General features: G+C 31.2%; 2 protein-coding genes across 16 annotated transcripts in view; one reads left to right on the top strand and one right to left on the bottom strand.

Annotated features, from left to right (window-relative positions):
• Positions 1 to 209: 209 nt before the first annotated feature.
• LOC141454422 (uncharacterized) lies at positions 210 to 7,050 on the bottom strand. 3 transcript variants are annotated; one of them, XR_012458712.1, is made up of 10 exons: positions 6,771 to 7,048; positions 6,479 to 6,682; positions 6,235 to 6,384; positions 4,329 to 4,472; positions 3,955 to 4,164; positions 3,163 to 3,306; positions 2,378 to 2,521; positions 2,062 to 2,130; positions 1,255 to 1,503; positions 210 to 527 (listed from the first exon to the last, which is right to left on the bottom strand). XR_012458712.1 is itself a non-coding variant. In XM_074128644.1 (9 exons), exons 1-8 carry the CDS (start codon positions 6,894 to 6,896, stop codon positions 2,065 to 2,067), a joined length of 1,188 nt encoding a protein of 395 aa, XP_073984745.1. In that variant the 5' UTR covers positions 6,897 to 7,050; the 3' UTR covers positions 213 to 527; positions 2,062 to 2,064. The 3 variants fall into 3 exon arrangements, 1 of the variants encoding a protein (XP_073984745.1); XR_012458713.1 differs by having other exon boundaries at positions 211 to 527; positions 1,455 to 1,503; positions 6,771 to 7,050; XM_074128644.1 differs by lacking the exon at positions 1,255 to 1,503 and having other exon boundaries at positions 213 to 527; positions 6,771 to 7,050.
• A 6-nt stretch (positions 7,051 to 7,056) lies between these two features.
• Naglu (N-acetyl-alpha-glucosaminidase) overlaps positions 7,057 to 15,170 on the top strand; it is a 60,370-nt gene continuing 52,256 nt past the window's right edge. For 5 of the 13 annotated variants that reach the window (XM_074128614.1, XM_074128607.1, XM_074128612.1 and 2 more), the window contains exon 1: positions 10,911 to 11,193. The gene's annotated coding sequence lies outside the window, so the exon portion shown is untranslated. Of the gene's footprint in view, positions 7,187 to 7,452; positions 7,607 to 8,214; positions 8,435 to 9,357; positions 9,549 to 10,905; positions 11,194 to 12,830; positions 12,950 to 15,170 lie in introns of those variants that run through there. The other 8 variants (XM_074128619.1, XM_074128615.1, XM_074128608.1 and 5 more) reach the window with 7 other exon arrangements.

The following is a 15,170-nucleotide window of genomic DNA, read 5'->3' as shown; positions in this document are numbered from 1 at the left end:
CTACAATTGGCTAGTAGAATAACTGAAAGGTTTAATATTAAGCCAATCCACAATCATTAAAAACCTGACCAATAAAACTAACAGAACTTTCGACATCAAGTGGGATGCTCAGATTTCTGACAATATTAGAAGGAACACTGCAAAATTAATTCTATAATTTAATCGTAACTATTTAATTGTAAAAGTAAAGAAAAAAGTAAGTGGTTAAAAAATGTATTTAATTTATTACAAATTTTTGTAAACAACGTTTCATATTTAGATGAAAATTAACAGAACTGTAATAATTACAAATGTAAGCACATACATATGAAAGAAAAAGTACAAATCTTATTTATGTGTTTATTTCCAAAAAAAAAAAAAAATTATCAATTCTTTTTATAAAAATGTTTAAAATAGCATTTTCTTGGAAACCAAAAGTTGAATTTCAATCGATGAAATGTGACAACTTTAAGACAAATATGCTAGTTTTTTTTAAAAACTTTTGTAACTTGTACTATTTTAAAACTATTGCCCCACTAATACTGCATCTGAAAAAAAGTAACACAGAAATTTAGTAAGAAAACTGATGCCAAGAAATTCTGATTCAATTGAGAATCTCCAAGTTAAGGGAAATCTGTAGGGAACATTATTCAATATGCTATGATGTGTTGTTGTGTCACAAGAATTCTTAAAATTTCAGAGAGTATAATGATCTCTGAATAAAAGCCGTTTGCTTTTACCATTCTTGAAATCATGCTTACTGCGCTTAGAAAAAAAGGTCTACATCTTCCTAAATTCTATTTAACAAAGCACCTATCAACAAGAAATGTTTTTCAGAAGGACTTATACAAAAAAAAAAAAACAGAAAAAAAGCACGCCTCGAGATAGGTAAAAGGGCAGAATAAAATAAACTCCTAACCTGGAATAACACCCAAGAGACTAGTTTTTAGTTTTACAGCAAAATAAGCTTAAGCTTCTTCATCTAAATTTATGAGGGTATTTAACTATGAGCAAAAAAAACTCTTAATCATAAGCCAAGTGGAAATCAAACAATGAACAAGTTTCCGATCTTTAGGTACTGAAATACCAGAATAAAATACTAGCTCGATCCTATGAGAGCTCCGTTAGGGCGTTAGAAATCCGACAATGATTTTAGAGTAATCTAGAACTAGCCTAGAACTATACAAAACTGCTCCTGACTAAATGTTTTTTATATTATTATATTATTATTGTAATATTAATTTTGTATTATTATTTTTTTTGTAATATTTTTACATTTTTATTCTATATTTATTTATCAATTAAACTTTTCTGGATTCACTCTGTAGCATTTTGTGTTCAATTTATGCACTGGCAGCCATTATCTTGCAGCTTTTATTTTTAGAAAACCCTTAATTTTCTTCTAATGTAATTGGATATCCACTTTAAGTGGCTTCTATGGTTCCTTTCTTAAAGAGAAATCTGATCACAAGTACCATTTAATCAACAGCTTCGCTGGACCATCTGACTTCCATCAGTTGTTTACTAGAAATCATATTAAACAATAAAATAAAAGCAGAATTGAAAAAAATTAGGTTTCAGATGTTGTAATTTTTAGAAAATAAGCATTTGCAAATAATTCTAATATTTAAGAGCTGAGGAATCCCAAAGAGTTGTGCAGGAACCAGATTAATTTGGTGAATGCTGCAAGGGCACGGTAGGTTTAGAAAACATTTCCACAGAGGGTAAAAGGTTATTTAGCCTGTAATCACTTATTGTAGGCTTTGGCCAGGAGTAGAAGTTTGACGGCATTGCCATCGTGAATTAGTGTTACTTGACTCTCAAGTATCAAAGGAAACATTTCGTGACGTAGACAGACCTTGGCTGGAGAAGATCTTGGAAGATCTTTGAAGAAAATGGGAGGCATTTATCTACAAGAACATTTAAGGGGATGGTATAATTATCTACGTTGTTGAAAACTGGACCCGCCTCGAGTATTTTTCAATCTGCAGGGAAAACTATAAAAGGGCTATCAGAATAACTGGCAAAATTACGAGTAGATCTTTTATATATACTTTAAAAAATATAATAATGAAAAATTACCTCCTAGTTCGACAACTTTATCTCCGCTGCCGCTTGCTGTTGTACCACAACTAAATTTTCTTCTACAAGCTGGGAAAAAAATGTTTTTTCTTTAAATATTAAAATCAAAATATTAGAAGATTTATTCCACATAAAAGGAGCTCAATAACATAAATAGAAAGATTTGAAGATAATCGGCTAAATATTAAAATTTCAACAAGGACAAATTTTTTTTAAAAATATATTTTACTTTCAGGAAACCTCAAATCGAGAAAACTCAAATTAGTTAGTGAAAACAAAGTTTTTTCTTTAAAGAAATAAATAAAGAAAAGGTAACCTTATGATCATTTTCCTCTTTTTTAATATCATCGTTTTTCAAATCTACTATCTCTGGTAGCATTTTTTCTTCAGTTTTCACCAAGGTGACAACATTTTTATCAGTTAATGATGGGGCTAACCTTGGAAGAAACAGTCGTTGCATCTAAAATTTATTTATGGAAAAGCAAAATTAATTTATCATTGATTGGATTAAAAATGAATTTTCAACTAAGAAATATCGGTTATTCCAGATAACTGGCTTGACTATCTGATCCGCGCCTGCGTTCAGCCAACCGACCGTAAAATTGGAAATCCGTAGGATAAATCCGGGCACGGAATATAGTATTTTTCCAAGTTCTGAGCCAAAAGAGCAAACTAAAGATGTATGTTCGTTGGTGAATATGAAAAATGCAGAAACACTGGCCATTATACTGAACTATTCATTTTTGCCATATTTCTTTTATGAAATAAGTTCTCTGAAGAGACGAATTTCTTAAAACAGTTCTTTGCTCACTTTACCTCTGGCTCTCTGGAGCACTATCCAAAGAGATTTATTGTAACATAACAGAGAAATCTGCTACTGAGAGCAATGTGAAGAATTCTTGTTCACAGCTTAATGCTTCTTTATAAGTAACAAAATATACTTTCTATTCCCCAATATACGTAACAAAATTGATCAATAGTAAATGAGTTGCCCGTCGGAGCCCTTAATACAAAGTTATTAAATTGTATACCTCAAATGCATGTATTCTCAAGAAATATTATCAATAAAATAAAAAATATAAAAACCTTCTTTTCACTAACCTGAGTAACTGTCCTTGTCAGCTCTCTTATTCTATCCTCTTGAGTACCGATAATTGCTTTCAAAAGAATTTCTCTGCTTGAAGCATCTTGGGAAAAGTAATCATAACTTGAAGAGGCATTTTCTACCGGCTGAAATCCAAGATTCTGGAAAAAGTACCAATCAGGAAAGTTACAAATTAAATTTGTCTTTACCAAATTGTAGAGAAAACTTAGCTCTATAAAAGAGATAAAAAGCAATGTATTAGTAATAATAGTTGATGAGAAATTGAAGGTTAAATTTTGGAGGGTTTTACATTCCTTCAAATTTCTAACTTTTCTATCTCTTTTCCTATTTTTCACATTTTAATGAATTCTTTACCAAATTGAAGAGAAAACTTAGCTCTATAACTGATATAAATAGCAATGTTTTTGAGATAATAGTTGATGAGATATTGAAGGTTAAATTTTGGAGGGTTTTACTTTCCTTTAAATTTCAAACTTTTATATCTCTTTTATTATTGCTTGGATTTCAATGAATTCTTTACCAAATTCATTCATAAGGCGAATTAGACAAAACCACTTTTTGTGCTCAAAAATACCTTCAAAACTTCAAGCACTAAAAAAGCACTTTCAGTGTAGGTCTCCTGCCCCCGTTCACAAAATTGTCCTTGACTGAATTTGTTTGGATAAATCTTTTAAACAGTAATTATGCAACTAGCGTATGCAATGAATGAGTTAGTTAACTTTAAAGAAAAATCGCTGTAGCCGTCAATAATAATAATTAATAATGAAAAGTAAAAATATGTACATAACCTGTTTAGCCCAGTGATCACCTTTTTCATAACCTTCCGATTTTTCTGTTGGCGCAGTCATTAATGAAACAAAATGTTGAAATTTCATACGTTCAGAAGGTTCATCCCATGGATCAAGAAGTGTTTTTGGTACCCAAACATTTTCCAAAGCAGTCTCTAATTTGTTCAATCTCGTTTTTAACATTTCATTTTGTTCAGTGCATTCTTGTAACTAAGCCAGAACAAAAAAAAATAAGAATAAATAAGGAAAAATCTAGTCGAGCAATGGAAAGTAAAAATTAGAATACAAAACAAAAAACAATGATAGTAAAGTTAAGCGAGCGAACTGAAACATTTATCGTGTTATGTTGTAGAAGTTTTTTTTGTTATTTTTACCTTTGCAATCATTTCGTTATGCTTGTTTTTCATTTCAAGCAGACTTTTACATCGCCAACATGATGTATACGCTTGTTCCCAATTATTTGGTAAGTTAATAGAACAAGAGGGCCGTGCTCTTTTTACCGCTGACATATTTTCTTTCTATGCAAATAAAATGATAAAATACTATGAGATAAGTTGAAAACAATAGATATACTATACGAAATAATGGTGCACTTTGAAAGATGCATTTACACTTTCATTGATAGAGAAAATATTGTTTCATAGAAGGTACCTTTTTTTTACTTCTACAATTTGGTTAGCAAATGTTATGAATTTAAAACTTTTCTGAGAACACAAACACTTTAATTTTCTACAATTTTTAAAGTTTTATTTTAACTTCAAATTTTTTACTAAATATCAGTTTGTAAAAAACAGCTTCAAGATTTTTCATGAAAAGAATTTCACAGAAAAGCAAATTTCTTCTTTATCAAGAACAGTCGATTGCTAGAGATAAGTCATTTGAGAGATATTCCCTTCCGGAAAAGCGAGAGTCTATAATGATCAAAAAAGTGATTTTTCAACTAAAGAACTGTCATCGCTTAGGTCCCTGGAGGTAAGCAAACTTTCAACAAGTTTGAACTACTAACTATTTTTGTAGTATATACAGTGGCTCACAGTAAAAATGATACACCAGGTTATTTGTTAGAAATTGTTGAATAATTAGATCAAAATTATATTTAATTGAAAAAAATGTATTTATTTCAATTAATAAACATCCTAGTTACATGTTCTTTGTGTGAAAACAAATAAAAATGAACCAATGATTTATTAATAAGAATAAACACATATTTTTACAATTGACTAAACTCACAGTGAAAATGATACACCGTTCTTTGCCCCTGTATGTGTGTATTTGTTTACTTTAAATTGTTTTCTCCTCTAATTAAACTCTTCTGGTGAAATCACTTGGTTCTCTTCAGAGGCAATATCTGCCGTTTATTTGAACTTTTCCAGTAATGGGAGTACATACTACTCTTAAAGAACGTGAACTGGTCATTAAACATTTTAATGATGGGAAATAGCTGAACGAAATAGCCGAAATAATTAAAAAAAGCCGTTCAACGATCCAGCATATAGTGGAGAGGTACAAAAAGGAAAACCGCAATGCCAGGAAAAAAACTAAATCTACAAAAAAAAAAATTAAATGGTAGGGATGAGCCGTGGATCCTTAGAGAAGTGAAAAAAAAAAATCCATTCCTGAGTGCACCAAAAATAGCCGTAGAACTATCAAAACGTTTAGGTCAGTCAGTAAGTGCAGAAACAGTCCGACGTGTGCTAAGAAAAAACAAATTTCATGGAAGAGTAGCGCGAAAGAAACCTTTCAGTTAGGGTACAATTTGCAAATGAATATTTATTAAATGGCCCCGAGTTTTTTACTACTGTAATATAGTAAATTTAATATTTTCGGGTCCGATGGACGTTCCTATCTGTGGAGGAAACCAGGAGAAGAACTTGCCAAATCAAAATTTACGCCCAACTGTGGAACATGGGGGTGGCAGTGTTATGGTGTTTTAGGGCTTTTTATTTATCTACACAAGTGTATCAATTTCACTGGGAGCCACTGTATGTTATTTACTTTAAAATACATTGAAAACTAAAAAAAAAAAAAAAACGAACTTGACACGATACTGCCTCTAAGTTGGAGTAAGAGAAATTAAGGCTAAACAACAGTACAAAATTAAAAGAATACACACACTGATAAAATGAAAATTTGGAATTGATTGTTCCCTAAGATATAAAAAATACAAAATAATTAAACAACAGTGGTCACAAAACATAGCATTTTTCAAGGTTCACTGCCTTTTCTTTGCGGATCACTAGATGTAAAAACATGTTAAATCGAATATGTAAATGTTCTTACCACATACTCTATATATTCATCACGATTTGTATGATATTCAGTTGAATTGTGTATGTTTCCATCTGATATGAAAGAAGCATTCAAACAAAAGCTTTCATTTTTTCCATCATCGCCACCCGTAAATTGGAAAAAATGACTTACACCTAAAATCTATTATGAAAAGAAAAAAAAAAAGTTAGAATTGCCATTAAGATGTAAATTTCTTTCTTAAAAAAAATTGTTTTTACTTTTGGTAATAACCCACTTCCAAATGCTTGTTAATGTAGACAAATTGATAATTCACATTAAACTCTGCACATTTCAGATAATGTGAATCAAATATAAGTCTTCTTTTTCTGCCAGAATGATCCGTAGGTTCACCAATTCCCCATTCAAAAGCTAAAAACGATTCATAAGTGTTCCACCCTGCTTTAAAAATTCCAATCCAGTCTAATGTTGAACCTTTTAACTATATGTACAAAAAAAAAAAAATTATATTCTTCTTAAAGATTCTTCTCTTTCCCCATCAAATTTTAAACATCATGCTCTTCACTTACCTGCGGATCTAAAGTAAAATTTACATATAAATGATAATTCTTGTTGTAGTTAATCAAAACATCTTCAAATCTCACCAAATCTAAAATACACTTTTCTTCTTGAGATATTGGCTCAAATAATACCATTATAGCAGTTCCTTTTTTCTTAGTGTTAAAAATGTGAAATTGTAGTACAATTTTTTTTTATTTAGAATGAAATAAATGAGATATATAAGGGGAACTCGAATTTATCAAGAACATATGAGTTGTGGAAGGTAATATGTGTTTGTGAAGAATATCCTCAAGAGGTCGTACCATGAAGTTAGAGATTGGTTAATTAAATACAAGTGAGGAATAACTGATAATATTAAGCGTTTGAATAGAGAAGAAATTCTGTGAATTTACAAGCAATTTTTAACTCTAAATTTGAATACAAAGTACGAAGTTGGTCAGCATTCATCATTTCATAAAATACATAGGTTCAGTTTTGGGGCTGATTTAAGTTAGAATGTATTTTAAATCTTTTTACATAAATTTTATCTTACTAGGAAAGAAATTTAACTTTACTGGCACTAAAATTTTTAAAGAGAAAAGTTTCGACTAGTTTTCACTAAATGTTATCTTCGTTGGATTTTTAGGAAAATGTTATTGTGGTTAAATTTGTAACAATATTGGTCTGTTCGCGCCCACATAGCTGACGTACTTTAAATAAACTAATTTACGAGACATTGTTTCTAATTATTTTTTCCTCCTTTTTTTTGAGGATCCTCAAGCTTATATTTATCTGAAAATGGCGTTGTATTAGCTGATTTTATAAGAATGGAAGTCTGCAAATGAATCTGCAGAAAACAAAACAAGTAAGCAAGCAAAACATTTTTAATTCTTTTTATATTTATCAGGATATTTTATTTAAATATTTTAGGAAATTCAAAGATCCTTCCAGGTAAACCTTTACCATTTATATTAAACTATATATTTTTAATGCTGCGTAAAGAGATCCCCAAAGTTGCTCATCTTAATAACAAAAAATTAGAAATATTTTTTAAATATAAATATTTCTACAAATACGGTATTTATTAGCGAATGGCATATGTTTGAGTAGTCAACATAATTCAAATAATTGAAAACCCATAAGTTTAAATTTGATATTAAATTTATGCGCTATTCTGAAATCTAATCATAAATTTGTATTCAAAATCAATATAATTTCTACTAAGACCTTTCAAAAAATAAAAAGAATCTATAACTACATTGAACAAGATCCTGTACGGAAAATGTTCATAGTTATTAGATGCTGTTACTGTTAAGTCCCTCTTACTGTTACTGTTAAGCCAATGGAAAAGTCCATTGACGGTTGTATCCATTTCCGGAAAGTACACTACAAAGATCGTGCTTTCAGTAACGCAATTTAATTTAGCGTCACATTGAAATTATAACGAAACAATTTTTTACATTTCTTCTTTAGGTTTCTACGCTGTTGTATTTGCGGCATAGATCTCTTAGAGAGAGAGTGAGTGATCAAGAATGAGGGAAAACAAAGATAAATAAAAAGAAATTTGAAGATGGATAGAAACGATTAGTAGATCTTTCCGTTGAAAAAGATTTCTTCAGCTTCATCGAAAACTTTATGTCTTAAGACATAAAATTGACTAAGGACATCATCCAGTTTAATTGTTCTGATTCTGGTAAGAAAAGTATTGTGTCATATGTTATATTTCTATTTTCTCTTGCTACCCGGTATTGGAAGTATTGTAATTACTGAATGGATTTTTTAGATTTTGAATATTTCTCTCAAATTAATCCTGTAATGTTCTCTAAACTTGTTATACGAGTACATCCTAGGACTTCCTTCTAAAAACGTCATTTCTTTATATTGTACGGTTTTACCAACTTATAATTTTGAAAAATATGTAGCTTTTTAACCATGAGAATTGTGCGAAGTGAAAGTTACCAGAAGAATTCATTACCAGATTGTTTTTAAACTTATGCTGTTCACTCCGTTCACATTGCTACAAATTTTTCTTCTTCGAAATATCATTAAATGTTGAATGATAAAGTTGAAAACAATTTCTCCATCTCTTACTACCTCTCAAGCACCTCCAAACGCTATTTAACAAAGCATAAATAATTAAAACACTTGCAAAATTTTCTCTTTAAAAAGTTTTATTTATGTAAAATTTAAATCATGAAAGCTGGGTGAATTTGTTCTTAATTATTAATCAACCACTCATCTGGTCCTTGCTCTTCAATCTTTTGTAAAGTCCATGAGATACTTTGCAAGTAGTCAGCGCTTAACTTCGTTTAACCGAAATGAAGAGAATCTCAGCGTACTAGAAACTTTTCAATTATTAGATTATAGTATAGACATGTATAAGAATTATGAATTTATTTACTCTAATTGATCTTTAAACATGTCCTTTACTGCTTTCAACAGTTAAAAGTTATAGCGATCGTTTCTTACAAGTTTCAAAATTATGTTTCTAATAATTGGGTAAATGCTTTAATTCGTGAAGTTTCTTTTAAACCCACCCATATATGATCTATATTAATCTTAACAACATAATTTATGTTTATAAATATATAATATACAACATGACTCTTTCCTCAGAGGATGCAAAAATACCTCAGAAGTGGGCTGTTCAAATCACATATCGTTTCCGCATGTGGTCTGACGTCCGGCCTTCCTATGATGTATTTGTTTTGCTGCGAATTTCGGAACAATGATATGAAAAAATGACATAACCTATTATGTCCTACAAAAAAACCTGTTTAGGTTCGAAAAACTAAGATTTAATGGAGGTAAGATTAGACTTAGATTTTATTTAATGGTGGTTTATTTAATGAAGACTTTATCCTAAAATAATATTGGTAGCCATCCGTCCAAAACACCTAATTTGGTAGTTCGAACTTAAGGCTGTCTGAATTAATAGTTTGGAAGTTTTAATACTCTCTTTAATAAGCATGTTCTGTTTATTCACCGTTCATTAATAATTACTTTAAAAACTTAATTTCAATGAAATTAAAATAATCTGCTGTCTTTGCCCTAGAAAAAGAGAATGTACTCCTTAGTAGCCTGTGTATTTTGGCGATTAGTTCTGAACAATTTCTTCTTAATTGAATTTCTTAAGAACTTGCATCCATTTAACCTTAGCTTAAGGCCTTTTTTTTTTTTTACTGCGGAGGCGGCAACTAATTTTTGGCCTAAAACTGAGTACAACTGATAAAAATCAAGTGAAATGTGAAAGATGTGGTTATCTTACATTTTAAGGAGAAAACTCTTACTGTATAGAGAGAAAGAGATTTATGTTTCTTGGCTCTGAAATCGCTGACCTTTGTAATGAAATATTGTTAATTACAGTTCAATAGAAAGATTCTTTTTAAAAATAATGTAGTGTTAAGTGATAAAGACTGGATAGAAATACGTTCTATTACAGCAGCGATGAAATTAAAATTAAATTTTCTCCAATTTATTATATGTAAGAATAGCTCTTATTATTTATTACTTGTAGGAAAGATTAGAAACTAGATTTATCGAAGAAATCCATTGTATTTTTACTTACTGAAACTTTAACTCCCATTAACGTAAATGACAATTTTCCTCGTATTTTCAGTAAATTTAGAATCTTAGCTGAATATTTACATTGAAAATATATAGGTGGTGAAACCGCTTTTATTTACAGAAATAGTACCTTACAGGAAAGTCTAACTACATTTTCTCTTCGAGAAACTAAAAAATGAATTTTCACGAAACATCTGTTAGTTTAATGTTCTTGCGGTTTTTTCGTTTTTGAAAAAACAAAACTCTTATGAGTGTATTAATTCGCCTTGAAGGTGACCATACTAAAGCTAACATTAATTAAATTTTAATTACAAATCTCTTTCTCACTTTTTTAATTAATTACTTTATTAATATTAAATAACCAGTGAAGAAGATTAAGTATTTGTATAACTTATCAATTCGTCAGATGTGCATAATCAAAATGTAAATCTTTACCAAGTGCTTTTACTAGTTAATAATGATTGCGATGGGTGAGAGAATAGAAGGGGAAAAACCAACCGGGTCAATTGAACAAATATTTACTAAGGATACTGTGTTTGTGAGAGGGTAAGTTACTACTACAGCTGTTAGCAGTAGTGAAATTAGAGGAAGAAGGCTAAAGGCGGCTATTGGGTAGGTTAGGTTAGGTTAGGTGCGTAGATAAAGAGGGAAGTTTTATCCATTAACGCACTCTTCAAGAGTCCCTGGGAAGATGTTTTTGAGTGTAGTAGTGGGGAAGGAGGCACTTTTGGTGGAAAAATAAAGTCTCTAGGGTTCACTTTACTTGCTGCACGGGGACTATATATATAATGAATGTTTTGGGTTCCCTATAACGTTTTAACCAAACAACAAGCTATTGGATGTGTACTAAAGGGCGTAAACCTCTTCCTCTTCTGCTTAGTACGAGTAAGTACGCTCACCTTCTCTCATATACTCAGAGAAAAACCTGTAAGAGACAGTAACTAGTTGTCAGAGTGAAAAAAAAAGTAGGAGGCGATTTTGGGCTAGCACGTATCTAAAATAAAATAAGTATAGAATCTCTTTGTTGTGAATCTGATGGTGAGTTTAGATTAAGAAGGTTATGTAGCGGTTGTGTCTTTTTTATTTAGGCTAAAGTTAGGTTAATTTCACTTCAATCTTTATTACAGTACCTGCAGGAAGAATGTCATAAAAGTTTTCTCCTCACTTTGGAAATAATAATTCTTCAGATTTTTCCAAAAGTAATTTTAGATATCCTCAGCGTTGCGCGCCTTCTCTGTTAAAATCAAGTTTGTTTAATAAAATAATTTATAAATAAGAATAAATTTCATGTTTAATTAAAATATTTTCTTGTGCCTGTCATTAATTTTCGTGTATTTATAATATTCTTCTTAGTCTTAGCTCTAATGTCTTTCAGCGTCGAGCTTTAGATAGCATAGTCCTTTAACCATCGGAAGAACTCACATTTATAATATACTTGATAAATAGGACTCCATGAACAGACAAGACAGAAGACACACCAACCCTGTAATGTAAAAATATTACTTTGTGAACTAGCCCTGAAGATGTGACCTAGTCCCTAGGTTGAAAGCTCGGCAGAATAAATGTATCATGACTGAAATGACAATTATTTTTTCATCCTATTGAAACTACGAATCAGTCACCAAAAAGAATGAGCAACAATACTTGATAAAACTAGATTACAATATGATGTCTATTTTTATGTTTTTCTCTTTTATTGCACTTACCTTACTTATAAGTAAGAAAACTAAATACGATTAATTCAGTATTTTTCCCAATGTCCCAATTTGGGAATTAACCTATATTGCGACCCGTGAAGTTACAACAAAATTTGCAAGTAGCCTTTTGAGTTGAAAAGATTACTCTGGTTGAAGGAAAGCATGATTGGTGTGTTCCAAATTTTTCCAAGAAATAACCAGGGCTCTTTGGCTGAGAAGAAAATAATAATACAAATTATTCCAAGTTTTTGCGCCAAATAAACCCAATAATGAGAAGATTTTAGTTGTTTTTTTCTCCTCCTGTAGGTGAGAAGTTGAAGGAGCAAGGAACAGAGATTTAATTAGCACTCCTGCTGGACGTGGCCCACACCATCCCGTGGGGCGTGGAGGTGGGCTCTCATGTTCAGCCGGGGCTAGCTGACAGACGGGAGCGAGTACCTTTATACCCACCCGCCCCTTATGCCCAAGGTCTCTAGACAGACCGGTGCGGTGTGCCGCCGCTTCTGCTTACATAATTGAATTACACTAATCACCAACCGTCCAGCTCTCCACTGTGTGGCCACCCCACCGTGGAGGCGGTCTCCTCCGCCTCCGCTTTCTAATTAAACAGCATTATATTATTTATTATTTCCAAAAATAAATGAATACACAAAGAGCTACTTTATCTCTCCAGCCGCGCCAGACTCTCTTCACTACACTTTTATCCCCTAAGCAAATTTAATTATTTTACCATATATATATATGTATATATTTATAATTGAAGATAAATCTCTGCTCTTCTTCACAAATTTAATTAATTATTAATTCTGTTTTTAAAATGTACAGAATATTTATTTTTTACCAAGAGGAAATATTGTAATCGTGCAGAGTTTCGAACTTCTTCAAAAGAACACATTTTCAGAGCTCCTGATCAAGAAAACTTGGGATTTTTGCTGAAACATCTGGTAGGTCTTATCCTGAAGAGCAACTTGTTCTGAAACTTTTTTCCATTCAGCGGCATATCAAATTTTATTTTTGATTTCTTCCGGTACCCACGAAATTTCTATTTTATTTCATAACTTTCATTTTCAACAATTTAGATAATATTTTTACGCATGTATGCAATTATTTATTTATTTTTATGTATAATTGTATTCTCATTCATCCATTCATGGGAATTTCTTCCATAATACGGTTTTTTAAATTTTATTTTGTTATTAACGAGCAGCACCCTCTAGTGATGAAACCACTCAGTAAGGCTCTCTAGAAAAATTCTGGGTGGAGCTGTGGGAGCTGACAGTTAGTGTGATTTAGAGGTTGCTTTACATACATTGGTTATAAATTCAGACCAGTAAGTGGGAGATTCTCAGTTCGTGTCTAGTTTTTTTTTTATTCATTGGTAAAATGTTAATGGTAAAGTCTGAGCTTCCGATCCCCAGCCATAAAACCAAATTGGGTGCAGTAGGTCTCGCCTGAAAAAAATAGGCAGTTACTTCATTTAACTTAACTTCTAGAAAAAGTCTAGTCTTCTAATCGGAAAAGTGCCAAATTACAGAATATGATCATTACTTTTCGGAGATTTTCTTGAAAACTGCTTCTACGATTTTCTCTAAAGTTCTAGCGAATTGATTGGCTCACTTATTTATAATATTTATCTAGGAAAATCCGTATTAGACTAGTTCTCTAATGGAAAGAGTTTTTAGGGAAGTTGTAGCTTACCCTCAAAGTGCAGTTTTATTTATCGTGGCCCTACTTAAATCACAAAAACTGAAATTGTGATTTTGTTTGTTTATTTTTAGTTGTCCACGATATATGTATTCAATTTCAGTGAATTCTACCATTTTTTTTAACACTGACAGGAAGTTTGTTGCAATTAAATTATGTACTGTGCCTTCAAAGGTGTCTCCTCAGATACAGAGAGCAGTTGATAACCTCTTAGCTAACCTGGCTTGCGAGCCAGAGGAGGCACCTTTGAAGGCACAGTACATGCTTCACAAGTTGAGTAAAGTGCAATATTTGATAAATCAAGGAATAAGTTTGATCCTTTACATGAAAGATATTGATCACTTAAGTATGTGGCAGGAGGTTTCCAATTTTTTTTGGTAATTAAACGCAACTCTCCCAAAATTACCTTCTTGTTTGTAACAGATGTAAAATAATTTTTTAGCCATTTTGGGTATGCTTGGGTACGTCTAAAGCTCTTAACATTTGATTATTGCTTAGAAAAATCACTCGGAAAACGACTTATTTCCCGATATTAAGAAAAATACTAGCTTTACTACCTTGGCAATATTTTTAGTAGAAAGGGGATGTGAAAAAATACATAAAAATGACCTATCGCGTGCTCTTCTTTCTCTTTGATAACAAGTTAAAAAAATTGAAATACGTATGATTAATAAATACCAGATTTTGAAATGGCCTAGTACCTTTAATTTTGAAGATATCGAATTGCGGTTTCTGGTTTCTTTCATTACTTTTTATACTCTTTAAAAGTGTGTATATGAAAATGGGGCTCAACTGCGAACCCTCACTTTTGGTCGCGCGGCAGCCGCGTATGCGGGCATGAATCTAAAATCAAGTCACATATTCTGAAACTAGAGGTGACGGGCAATAAATTTTTCCTCTACCATTTTTTCGCTCAGTTTAACCGTTTAAGCATGAAAAGCATTTGAGCCGCCTTGAAATGAACACCCTGTATATAATATACAAATTTTGTCATATCCAAGAAATTCTGAAAACTAGACATCAATATTGTAATCAGTTTTCTTAGAACTCTCGAAAAACGTAGAAATACAGAATTATTTTTCTCATTTTAATTTTCTTAAAATCTAAGCTAAAAAAAAAAATCTGGAAAAATTCATTTTTCAATTCCAGTGTTGTAGAAATTTTTTTATTTATTTTTAAGTCTTGAAAACAGCTTTGAGCTGGGTTGAGGATGCATGAATCAGAGCAAGAAAACTCCCATGTCTAGTTTTTATGTACGTAAACCATCTCTCAAACTTTCCTTCATAAGTTTATCCATTTTCCTTCAGAAAATATCATCCTCATTTTCATAATAAAGAAAAAAAAGAAAAAGCTAAACAAAATCCAAGAAATTAAGATGTAACTCTCATAAATATTTCAGTTGGTCCTTAAACAAAAATAAAGAAAAAATAAATTGAAAAAGTGTGTGGTGTTAGGTAGTAC

Source organism: Rhodnius prolixus, unplaced genomic scaffold (assembly GCF_049639745.1).
Source record: "Rhodnius prolixus isolate KJV_2025 unplaced genomic scaffold, Rpr scaffold_9, whole genome shotgun sequence".
Lineage (NCBI taxonomy): Eukaryota > Metazoa > Arthropoda > Insecta > Hemiptera > Reduviidae > Rhodnius > Rhodnius prolixus.
Note: the sequence above shows the minus strand (reverse complement) of the source record. Positions and strands in the feature narration are given on the sequence as shown.